At 41.9% G+C, this 12,797-nt stretch overlaps 1 protein-coding gene across 1 annotated transcript in view; it reads left to right on the plus strand.

The window, feature by feature from the left end:
- The window catches only part of RHOQ (ras homolog family member Q), a 37,830-nt gene that overhangs the window by 3,485 nt on the left and 21,548 nt on the right, over positions 1-12,797 (plus strand). Inside the window, exon 2 of the mRNA XM_014950474.1 lies at positions 11,201-11,310. Coding sequence (XP_014805960.1) covers positions 11,201-11,310 — 110 coding nt within the window. The remainder of the gene's footprint in view (positions 1-11,200; positions 11,311-12,797) is intronic.

Consider the following 12,797-nt stretch of genomic DNA (forward strand, 5'->3'; position numbering starts at 1 on the left):
ACAAGTTGGCACTGCATCTAAGCCTTTTATAACAGTTTAATTCACACCCTCTCTCCAAATGTAAATTAATCCAGATTGGGAAATGTTGGAAATCTGAAGCAATGTATGTAATTTGGTACCAGTCTAGGGGTGGGGAAGAAAGAATAAAAGAAAATATCCTGCTCAAACCCTTATATGAGTATTAAGCCAATTTTTAAGCCTCTAGTCTTGAGCCTAATAGTGCTGCTAACCCCAACAATCAGAAACTGAGAGTCAGACCCCAAACTTCCATCAGACCTACTGAAAATTCCTCTAGTGTTTGAAATTTTACAGTTCTCCTTTTCTTTTTGCCTGTTCTTCACAGTCAGAAGGGCCAAAATTTTAATGAAACCAAAGGACTTTCATAAGTTAGGACTTATGAAATCATGACTCCGGAGCATGGATTTTGAGGAAAAATGAACCTCTCTAGGTTCTTAATAAAAACAATATGGTAAAAAAATACAATTCTTGCAAAGCAGAGCTTGCTACATGTATAGGAAAAACACACACAGACAGACTGAGTCATGTTTGGAAATGCTTTGTTCCATTCGCACGGACATTCTGTAACCCGGTTGCTTTTTTTTTATATACAAAATTTTCCCTTCTAATGTTGGCTCTTTAAAAACCAGGCCGCTTCCCATTAAAATGTTCTTATGCGTGCCCTAGCAGAGCACAAAGGCTGGCGTCCTGCAGTCAGTCAGACAGGTGGCAAGGCACTCGCATAAAAGCTGCCATTGGTGTGAGCACTTCTCCTTCGGTTCTGCTCGTGCTTTTTGCACTCAACTCTTTTCCATCCTCTTTTGGAAGGATGGGTGGACGAGGCTCCTAACCTGGGAGCTCTCTGGGGGCTGTGCCCGTGTTTGTACAGGTGATGCAAATGAGACTGGAGGTGTTTTAGTTACTGCAGAATACCGTTTGAGAAATGCAGGATGGAGCAAACAGGACTGGTTCACCATGGCTACACGAGAAGTAAGTTAATGCAGGGAGCAATAATTTTGAAGTCTGTGTGTTAATGCAGCACCACTGCATGCAGACACACAAAACTGACTTCCACATAACTGTGCTGCATCCAGCTCTACTGCCAGGAAAGGACTTGAGGTTTTTAATTCGGTCAAAGTTGTCCATGTTTTGGAGTACTCTGTAAGGTCGTTCATAATTATGCATTGTTACTATCTTAGGGGGAAGGCGACCTACATTACGTTCCTCTGATGTCTTTACTGTATGCACTGTTATTTCTGCAAATGCTTATGTCCTAAGTTCCTGTCTGCCTCTTTGGGTTTCTCATGAGCAGTAAAATACTAGAAATACACACACAGGAAGCAGCAACTTCTTTATCTTCTCCAGCTAGAGGACAATACAAAAAGTGCACTTCCTTGTCTGAAGACATTAAGTAGAATTTTCTATTGGCTTTTTGGATAACCCAAAGCAGGGTGACAGTAAAGGAACTGGGATTTTTCTGAAGCCAGTAGACAAATCTAGAACAACTCATCAAGCTTGACATTAAAAAAATTTACAATCAGTACTTGCAGCATTTTGGCAGTCATTCTAAGTGAATGAATGATCATATTACTTATTTCTGGAAGAGGAAGGGGGCATAAATTGGAACCTGTGGGAAGATGTCCAGTTTCATTTCAGAATTTGTGAATTCAAAAACAGGCCCATTTTGACTTGGGAAGAAACAGCTCTCTGAAAATATTTTGCCTGGTTCCAATCACACTTAATCACTGCCCCAGAAATCTTCCTCAGGGAGATTGTTGGAGTTGTCTGTGCCCAAAATCCTTTTGTTTCTCTCTTGCACTGCTCAACAGCACAAAGGCCACGTAAAAATTATTTCTAAAGCAAGATCTGCTTTGATTGGATTCGTCCAGTCACCAAATTCAGACATCACAGAAGCTGATGCAACTGGGCTGACTCATGCCAACCCTGATTATTTTTTTCAAAGTCTATTACTATACGGTAAAGTCTACATCAGTTTTATCTCATTGAGCTCTTGTTATTGCCCAGCATCAACCATCGCTTTCAGATGATGGTTTAATGGGTGGGAGGAGCAGTGAATTTGATAGCAGTGCACTCATGCATATTCATGAATATGTGAACCGCTGAGGTGTTTGGTCATCCCTCACTTGGCGTGATAATACCAGTTTTCCAATGGAAAACATTTCTTCATTTTATTCCTTAAAAATTTTTTTAAATGCTTGAACTGATCTTTAAAACATTTTTCTTTGCCATTGCCACCACAGTTTTTTCCAGCCAGCCTGGGAAGAGATTTTGCAGGTTACGGAAATGGAAGATCAAGAAGGTTGCAGCCACCTTTAAGAAAGAGACAGCTGTGGTATATAGCTTACCTCACAAGATGGAGAGGGCAAGAGGTGTGCATCCCCTGTCTCCACTGACACCACTGATCCTTCACCCCTATTATCCTGTCAACATTACTGACATGCCACAGGATTTCCATCCTATTTTAGAGATGTAGAACTGAAAAATTAAGTGATGGCTGAGTTTTGACAGACCTTGGACTTTTGATAGACCTTGAACTAAAGGGTTAGATTACCTGCAATCGTAGGTCAGAACTTCAGCTTCACTCTATCCTTCATCTGTACGCAGCTGGGATCAGAGTTTTAAAAGGTGGTCATGTACCACCCAAAGAGCCCACTCAGGTACATCTGAAAATCCAGCTGTCTCATTTGACAGTGAGATCCACTAAGTGCGTAGTTTGGGATAACTATCCTTTTTTTTTTTTTTTTAATCCAGAGAGATAGCAGCTGAGCTCTGTTGAAAGTAGTGCAGTGTTTGTGGCTTCAAACAGTTATACATACATATTTAAAAGCTAGTTTCTCTATATATACCTGCTAAAGAAACCTATTTATCGTTAGCTCAGTATTTTCTGACTGCTATTAAAAACAGAACCCATGAAAGCAATAAAGAAAATAGCAAAACAGCAGTGAACCCCACCACCGGTTCAAAAGAGCCAGTCAGCAGGAAAATGTTTAAAACCAAACCACCACCCCACACAGAGCAATAAAAAAACCAACTCAGCCTACCATTGCCTCACGCTTCTGGTCCTTACTAGAAACTTCAGGACTCCAGTAGCTTCATTTTTTTTTTTTCTCATGCTGAATCACAGACCAACACATTGCAAAGATGGTCTCTCTGAAGCCGTGGTTTGAGAATCAAGGAAAGAGTGAATTTCAGGTCCATCGAGCATCTTTCCTTCTTACTGACTGACAAAACCCCTTAATTAATGCAGAGTTAGAATTTCCTGGCAGTAGTTGGAGCCCTTATAAAATATCAGCTTCAGCAAGATTCAGACTTTTGGAAGCCAGGAAATAGAGAGTTTAGGTCAACATTCAGGCAACCTTTATTTTTTCCCTCCTGGGAGCTGGCAATAGGAACAGGGAACTGGCGGTATTTGCTGAGTTGAATATTGCTGTGTCAAATGGTAGCAGACTCAGTAAATTATGGTAGTTGGAAAGATGAGAGGCCATACCTCTCAGATGGGGCCACAGCTCCATCACTTCTGCGGGTAGGATCAAAAGACCAACATATATATGTACCCTGAGTCAGCTGCATACTTCACGACTGAGTTCTATATGTTCAGTCAGCACCGGGAGGCAGAGATGTTTTAGCCGTGGCACTTGGGCAAAGTAAAGTAGGGGAAATGTTCTGTGGGCTTAAAAATATGTATAGGCAAATATTGCTATCTGCTGAGTAGTGGGAAAGATCAAATTTAATTATTGTGGAATTCTGTCTAGGAAATTCGTTCAGCATTCATATAAAGGAAGTGTCACTGCAAACACAGTCCCCCTTCCCAAAGAGAAAGTGTACCTGGGCTATAGTAGATACATAACAATATTCACTGAAAGACACTCACTGCAAAGGTGAATTATTTCTATTACAGATATATTGAGGCATTGCTATGAAGGTTGGAGTTAATATTGCTTTATTATGCTCTGTATTTCCTGGTTTCTCAGAGGTTTGAATTCTGCTGAGCTCAACTTTATGGAAACAAGTGAGCAATCTTAACCATATGTTAGCAAATCTTTTCAGCAAAGTAATGTTTTTAACAGGGACATATTTTTTGTAGATCTTTAGCGAATTTTTAGGTGCTTGTAGTTACTATTGCAACAACGGCACTACTGAAATGAAGTAAAAGGAACCTTGTGATTTTGAAGCCCTATTCTCTCCATTGTTATATGGACGGGGGTTGTCACCACTCACTGAAATATTTGGAGGATGAAGATATCAACAGTGTGATGAGAGAATGCTCAGAAATTATAGTTCTATTTTGATTACAGTAATAGAATTATGGAGTGGTTTAAGTTGGAAGGGACCTTAAAGATCATCTAGTTCCAACCCCCCTGCTCTGGGCAGGGACACCTCCCACTAGGCGAGGTTGCTCAAAGCCCCATCCAGCCTGGCCTTGAACACCTCCAGGGATGGGGCATCCACAGCTTCTCTGGGCAACCTGTTCCAGTGCCTCAAACCTTCACAGTAAAGATTTTTGTCCTAATATCTAATCTAAATCTCCCTCTTTCAGTTCAAACCAATTCCCCCCCAACCTCCCACTACACTCCCTGATAAAGAGTCCCTCCCCACCTCTCCTGCAGGCCCCCTTCAGGTACTGGAAGGCTGCTATAAGGTCTCCCTGGAGCCTTCTCTTCTCCAGGATGAACAACCCCAACTCTCTCAGCTTGTCTTCATAGGAGAGGTGCTCTAGCCCTTTCATCATCTTCGGGGCCCTTCTTTCGACCCGTTTGAACAGGTCCATGTCCTTCCTGTGCTGAGGACAATTAACACCTAAGATAAAAATAACGGGTCTCCCCTCTTCTTCCTCCCTTCCATTTCCTATCAGGATATACATAACCCTGCCTGAGAAAATTTCCAGCATGCTTTTTTCTTCCAGCCCTATTAGGCCATTAACATTTTAAAAGCTATTAGCACTTAAAGAGTTTCCCATTGCTCTCTGGTAGTGCGCTGCTGCAGGCCTGCTTCACAGCGAGCTGCTTACAGCTCCACGCTCCCCTGCACATGACAAGTTCCCCAAGTCTGCATTTCTGTCCCCAGGTCTGTTTTTGAATCCCCTCCAGCATTCTTCACATGCCAAAGTACATGAAAAGTTGTTGAGGAGGACAACCAATGAAGGACTTATCCTTTCTCTCCTAGTGCAGGGTGGGTTCAGGTCCTAGAGCAGGACTGAGTGGGAGGACTGCAGAGTTCTCCACCTTCCCATTTACTTCTCCTGTTCTCTGCCATCCACCCCCATTTCCCAGTGTCCCATCCATTGCCATTCTTTACCTCCACATGGCACTAGACTTTACAAGGCACTTCACTAGCAAGCTAACTAGCAGGGGTTAAAATATGGCTAAAATGTGACATTTTTCTGTGTGAAACATCCTCAAATCAAGAAAGATGTTTGTTTCAGCATTTGGCTTTAAAATTGAATCTTACTGGTGCAAAGATTAACTAGTTTTGGGGCTTCCATTAATCAAGCAGAAGCTGATGAAAGAAGTTCATGCTTCATGAAAATTCAAACCCAAATCCAGACTTCATCAAAGGTCAAAAATTCAGAGGTCAGCTTTAGGCCCAAATTCCTTTGTAATATGTGGAACTAAAAATCATATTTTTTTCATATGTATAGGTTTAGAGCTGGAGGATTTGTTGGTTGGTTAGTTGGTTTTTGCACAGAGGGAAATATTACCAGATTTACTGGAATTAAGCAATAATAAATACTGGTAAAAACAAAGGGAAATAATTTGCATTGGAATTAGTACAGGTCGGTAAAAATTAAATTCAGAACACATAGGCCTTGTGATGATGATATCCATCCTAGTATTTTACACAAAGCCAGGATAAAACATTTTTGGGGGTACTTTTGGGTGGAACAACACTGGGACTCTCCAAGGAAACTCACAAATATCACACAGAAGTCAGCTTTGACAAGGCACCATTCCCAACAGAGCATGAGACATCAGTGTCTTCGAAACGGCCAGATTGTGTCTCCTGGTCCCAGAGCCATGGAATAGGCTCAGGCACAACCGAGTTCAGCTGAAGGGTTATAGTTTGTGGCTGTTTTGGCTCCTCAAAGATAGTTTCCATTTAGCTAAAATGAAAGACTGGCAAAGCTTTAATTTTGCTTTCCAAGAGCCACATCTGGGATAATCCCAGGCAGGAGCAGCAAACTGGGACACAACACAGCAGTGATCCTGGTGCCCACTGGAAGTCTAGTGAACAGCCAAGTCCAAAACAGAAAACCTCTTATCTCATGGAGTCATCATGCGATGCCCTTCACTTCCAATAAGGCCAGTAGAACTGGAGGATGATTCGTAACATACAAAATGATGCTCAATTTTAACTTTGCAGAACTAGATGTTTCAGGGAATTAGCTCTGTTTCAAACTACAAGGTGTCAGGAAGGAGTCAGTGTTCCCTGTGCAAATCCTGCCCCGTTCCTGTAACAAAAATGCCTCTTCTGGTCTCTGATTCAAGATCTTCTTTCATTCTCCATTTTGGTACACCGTGATTCCTAATAACCATGCCAGACTATACAGTCTTCAGCATTGGAATGAGTCAGAGGTATATATTTCTTAGCAACCATGAAAGGGATGTTCTGATACTATGGTGATGTATGGAGCCATGTAGGTAGCAACAACAGAGGATGTTAAGCGCTTAGAGGAAGTGTTTCCTTGTTTAGTCCTCCCTTCTGTGCCTGGGAATGGTGGTGCCATATAGCTGTACGAAAAACCCCACCATGATACAGATTTTACTTCCAACAAAATGTCTGGTGAACTGCAAGTAATTGTCCCCAGGTTGTCCTGAGGAAGAGACTTGCTTCTTTTTGACACTTAGGCCAGTGCTAAATAGCTGAGTAGTGATTTATTCTGTTCAGGCTCTTTCCCTGAATAGGGAATAGCACCAAAAGAGCTCTAGCGTCATTTATTTTGTAGTTTAATACTATATCTTGAAATCCCAGATTTTTCAAGAAACTTTTGGGAGGTAGATGCCCTAATCTCACCAAGTTTCCAAGGGATTTATTTTCTCTGGAGCTTTAAATCCTTGTGTAGAAAACGTAATTTATATTGGTGTGAATAAAACAGAAGCTTAATTTGAGGCACGGGCCTGGGTCTGTGGATAAGTACCTTCTCAGAACTTAACTGAATCAGTCACTTTTGTTCCTGTTTTGGTTGTCTGTTTCTTTTTTCTTTTTTTTTTTTTTTAAATATCTCTTCTACCCCTACATTTTCTCATTTTTCCATCTCTCTCCATTTCTTGCAGCATCCTACACCCTGCTTTGCCATTCAATCTCTTTTTTCCTCCCTCCCTCTATATGGAATCTTTTTTTCCAAATGTAGTAAAGTAGTGTTATATTTCATTTTTTCCTTAATTTCCTAAGGGGGGCTGGTAAATAGCATGCTAATGAATTTGGTAGCAACCGCTAATTTGGTAGGTATTACAGGGGTCAGCGTGGCATAAACAATCCTAGAGAAATGAAAATATAAAAAGAAAAAATAATGAAGATCTTTAGAAACATGCATGGAGAAAATAAACACAATTCACAGTTATTTCTTAGGACAGAGAAACCTGGAAAGTTGGGCATGTACCCGCAGTTCCTATCAGCTTGATCCTGTGAATTTTAACCCTGACTTCATTCATTCACTTTCCTTTTTTTATGTGTTGCACTGGTTGAGTTTCTTCAGGGATTGCATCATAAACTCTGCAGAAGAGAAGCTCTTTTCCACTCTATATTTGAGCAATTCCTATTCAAGTCAAACGCTCACCTTAATTTAGGACACAAGACTACCATGATATGGTACAGTAAATATTACTCATAGTGTGGCAATGCAGCATTGCTGCAAAATCAGATGCAGTCTTGGAATGCACATCAAAGAGAGTCGCAGCTCAGAAGTGGACAGCACTTGTTGGGTGCTTCTACTCGGATGATGATGTTGAAATCTGGGTGCTTCATTATTGAAAACACCGACAAAGTGACTTCAAGGGAAAAAAGATACTGAGAGTTAAAGGGAACATACTGTCTCATCATAGTTTAGCGTGCCGTGAGCATGAAGGAGTACATAAGCTGTGCAGAGGATGAAAATTCAGTTTTATGAACATTTTTGAGATTTGTCTTTGTCCTAAGTTGGAATGCCACCTGAAAATTTTGAAATCCCTTAAAAAAAAACTTTTAGAAGAAAAATGAGGATGATTGAAATGTTTATTGATGTCATCTTTTCATTTATGTTTCACTATGTTCTAAGACTATGCTAACTTAAATTGAAAAAAAGTGATTTTGACGTGAAAGTGTTTTGCATTTAAATTATAAAAACTGGATGCTCTCAAGCTGCCATAACATTTTTCTGCCTTTCTTAAAACACTTTCAAGGAATTCACATGATTTCAGGAAGTATTCACCTCAAAGGAGCTGCCTTTTCAGAGAAAAGAGTTCCACTGATGCATTTTCTTTGACCATCTTTAAAGCTCCTGCGCTACAGTTATTAAGAAAAAGCACCCAGAGTAGTGATTGTGACACTTTCCAGTGGCAAGTGCCAAATTTATTTTTAAAGCATTGTGTCTCATTCTCAGCAACGGGCTCTAGTTTTGGTCCTGGTGCCACTGCTTTGCTACTGGCAAGCCATGTATAAAGCCAGCTAAAGACTCCCATCTCAGACTCTCCCTTCCAAGCAAAAAGGAAGAAAATTATTTAGAGTGGTTAATAAAGTATCATGAAGGATAATAGCGTAACAGAATAAGCTGAGACAATTCCAGAGAGTTGTGTGGGAGCTGTCCATAGTGTGAGCCACACGGGGTTGCTCCCTGATGAGAAGAAGTGCTTGTTTCCCCTGCTTGTGACATTCAGCCCCACTCTGAGAAGAGAATGACTACAGGTACATTGAAAAGCCAGTGTGCTCTGGCAATCAGGTAGATGACTACAGCAGATGACCTAAAATGTGTCATCCTGTTTTATTCTGATTTTATATACTGCATGCCTTTGCCTGGAGACATCACCATGTGCATGAAACATAATATGAGGGAAGCAAGAAAACAGTCAGGACCCTTTAAATTGAGAGGAAATTAGTAGCAGTGCTGTTGTGAATGATTAAAAAAAATTTTGGGGATAAAGTACAGACTGACATTCAGAAGGAACTGGATCTGCAGCTACTGAATTGCCTATCCATTTTTGGCACATTAGAAATACGTGATTTGTTTCCTCTATACTACCTGGGATACGTAAACATTCTCTGCATTACATAATCTTGGGTAGAGAAGCAAAACGGTAATGATTGAATTCATAAATTGTAAAAATGGCATTCTCACCACTTATGACAGCACTAAGTCATCCTGACCGAGAGCCAGGCTTGCATTGTGTCCATTCGGGTGTTACCTTCTGCTGCTCAGGGACAGCTCTGCTGGAAAATGGGAGATTGATTGGTCTGAAAGACGATATGCTGCAAACAGGGCATTGGGATGACATTGCCCTTTTCACTGACTTTCCTCAGGACTTGACATTCCTTCTAAGTCTAAAAGTGTTTTTAGAGAATTGTAAACCATGGCTCCAATCTTGCACGGACTGGGATGCCAAAAGAATGAATCCTCTGATGGACTTTTTTGGGAGTAATTTGAGTGGTTTTCCCACATCACTTTGAGCTTTGGCTGGGACTTGGCATTTTTAAGGGTGTTTCCTCAAATGTTGGCTACTCTCATGAAGTCATTTCACCCAGCATGGGAAGACACCCACCTCTGTAGTGGGATGTGTGGCCCCTCTCGAGCCGTTCACATCCATCTGGTTACAAAGCGAGGCACCGTGGCTTATCTGTCAGGGGGAGCAAGAGGATTTGGACAGAGAAAAGCTGGAGTGCACTCACAACACAGAGTGGCAGCACAATTGGTGAAAATAACTATATTATGTAAATTTTGAGGTTAAATTTAGAGACATTTTAAGAACTGAGATGAACAGATTTCTTTTTTCAAAATATGTTGAGTTTAGACGACTAACAACACTTACTCCCTGGCTTCAGACAGGTCTTCTGCTGCTTAGTAAGGCCTGGCTCCCTCACTTTTCTGCTTTTCCTACTGCTTGTAATTACACATGAAGGACTTTGTGATTGTACTTCATGGTCCCACTCCATGTTCTCACTTCAGAAGTCTGTAAACCCCAGAAATTACTTCCAAGAAATGTTTATCTTCTGCCATGTAGCTGCGTGGCCATGTATGGGGTTTCATTAGGCTTGTGTCCTCACAGACTTCCCATTGTTTATTGGACCTTCTCATCTACATCATCTACATGCTTTCCTCCATTACTCACCTGAATTTTTTGGAACAGGCCTCATATGACCTGTTTCTTCCTCCCAGTGAGTGCTCAGCCTCATATATATATATTATATATGTGAGTGTATATATTATATATGTGTGTATATATATACACACACACATGTGTTATAGAAGTCCTACAAATCAAAATTTTAATTCCTAAAATTTAAAAAAATGACTGTTTAGCACTCATATATGATGCTAAATTAACTAGAAGCTAGAACTAGTCACAACCTATCCTTAGAAATCAATTTTTTGTGAAAAATTAGATTGAACTAAGTAGAACTCTCATTTCCTAACAACTTCATAGTAAACAATGAGAAGTAAAAATACATTTTAAATATCACTAAGACGCTAAGAGTTTCCTTTTAACATTTCATACTGGTTTATTTTACTACCTCATAAAAGAAATTAGGGAAAAAATGGTTAGATTTAGTGACTTTAATGAAGATATTTAAAATAATATTTGTCATAGGTAGGTAATTATTTTAACATATTTCTTGTATTCACACTGCTGAAAAATTGTAGTGTATTTCACAAACCAGATTGTTAATCTATCTGAAAGAAGGATGTGATTCCTGGTAAGGTATTCATTGTGCCAAGATAGACCTGAATTGAATTCCTCCACGGAGCCGTGTCAGTTGACACCAGCAGAGGCTTTAACACATTCTTATGGAGCTGCTAAAATTCAGAAAAGTTTAAGAGAAGAAAGCAATTTCCAGGAGCTCTCGGTGAGTGTATTCTCCTTACTGTTGTACCCCCCTTTATCGTGCTGCTGTGGGTGCTTGCTGGAAAACAACACCTGCAAAGGGTGAAAAACAGGAATAAGAAATATGCTGTGGATGAAACTAGCTGAGCGGTTACAATCCTGTGCCCCTGCAGGTGATCCCGTGGAGCCATATCCATGGGGCAGTGGGGCTCGTGTCAGGTTTTATGAGGTCCCACTCCTGCTGCTACGTGACTCCCCACGGCTGATGCCACCAGCCGGGCTGGTGAGAAGAGCTGAGGCGAGCGTTTCAGTTTACCAGTTCCATATCTTCATTTTCTCTAAATATTTAGCGCAGACTAATTGGCCATCCATTGTCTGAGAGAGACGGGAGACTGGATGAGAATCATTTGGCTGAGATTGTGCAAGTTCAAAACGATGATTACAGGATTTGAGAAGCAATGCTAGCAATTAAGCAAGCAGCAGAGCAGAGGGACTATACTTGCCATTCATTGCACAGGCGGTGGCCTGGGCTGCTGTTGCCCAGGGCTGCAGGTGTTGGGGGCTCCTCAACATAGACATTGGCAAGTACAGCAAGAAGGAAGTGGATGTCACCTAGGCCACTGAGTTTTCAACTCCCTCATGGATAGCTGGGAACCTCTAACCTGAGGCAGCACAAGCCAGATCACTGGAAAGCAGTTTTCCCTGACCAAGCCCCAAACCCCATCCTGAAATAGCTGCTCGTGCAGGACATACCCGCTCATTAAGCAAAGTTGCTCTCTGGGAGACCTGTGCGTCCAGCTGCCTTCCTGGTAAATCCAGCTTTCTTTTACAGCTGGCATTTTCCAGAGGGCTGAGGAGATACCTCCAGGGGCAGCCTCTGGTGGGTTTGGGTTGATGCTCTATGGATGAATCAGAAGATCGCGGCAGGGCAGTCCTGGATGTCCTGCTTTCCCCCTCCGTGGTCTGAAGGTGTGAAAGTTTGATTGACTATGCTGAAAAACTTGCAAAGTAATAACTCTTCTATTTTGTCCTGATTTGAAAACATGTTTTAATGAATATTCAGATAAGCTTTGTGCAATGTGGGATTTGCATTTATTTTCTCCCTCAGGCATGTCAGATCAAATAGAAACACAAACCGTACGACACAGAGGTCTCCTCGTGGTTTGCGCGGTCGCGTGCCATCTTTTGTCGTAATTGGATGGGGCTGATAGCATAAATCTGCAAAAAAACATACGGACCAAAAAAGGCAATTGTTTCCTGTCTGACTGTAAGTGTATTTCACGTCACTTGAAAATGTGAAGTTGGAAGAAGCTTGCTGGGGTGAAATCCCAGTGTCACTGAAGGGTGGGATTTTTGAGCTGAGCGGGAGCGTGATTTCACCCATTTTTCGTGCAGTATCGACTCTCTCTAGATCTCCTCCTCCGGTCCTTCAGCCTTTCACGTGGGTACTCGGGACTGTTGAACCCACGGATGTGAGTGCTCTTAAATACACGACCCCTCCCGAATTCCAGACCCGAGGACAGTAAGCTCAGCGCAGAAAAAAGAAATAATCCTTTCTCGCCCCGTTGGTAATTTTCACGCCTCCCGGCTCAGCTCCGGGCTAATCACGCCAGAGGACGCGACCCAAGCTTCCTTTGTGGGAACCCCACGGGGGGCGGGGGGCCAGCACCGGAGAATTAAGGAGCCCCCGGGGCTTCGGCGGGGCAGCGCCCGGTTACCCCCGCGGAGCCCGGCGGCCCCCGGGGCAGCGGCGGGGGTTGCTGTGCGCGG

This window comes from Calidris pugnax, unplaced genomic scaffold (genome assembly GCF_001431845.1).
Source record: "Calidris pugnax isolate Ruff unplaced genomic scaffold, ASM143184v1 scaffold24, whole genome shotgun sequence".
In the NCBI taxonomy this organism is placed as follows: Eukaryota; Metazoa; Chordata; class Aves; order Charadriiformes; family Scolopacidae; genus Calidris; species Calidris pugnax.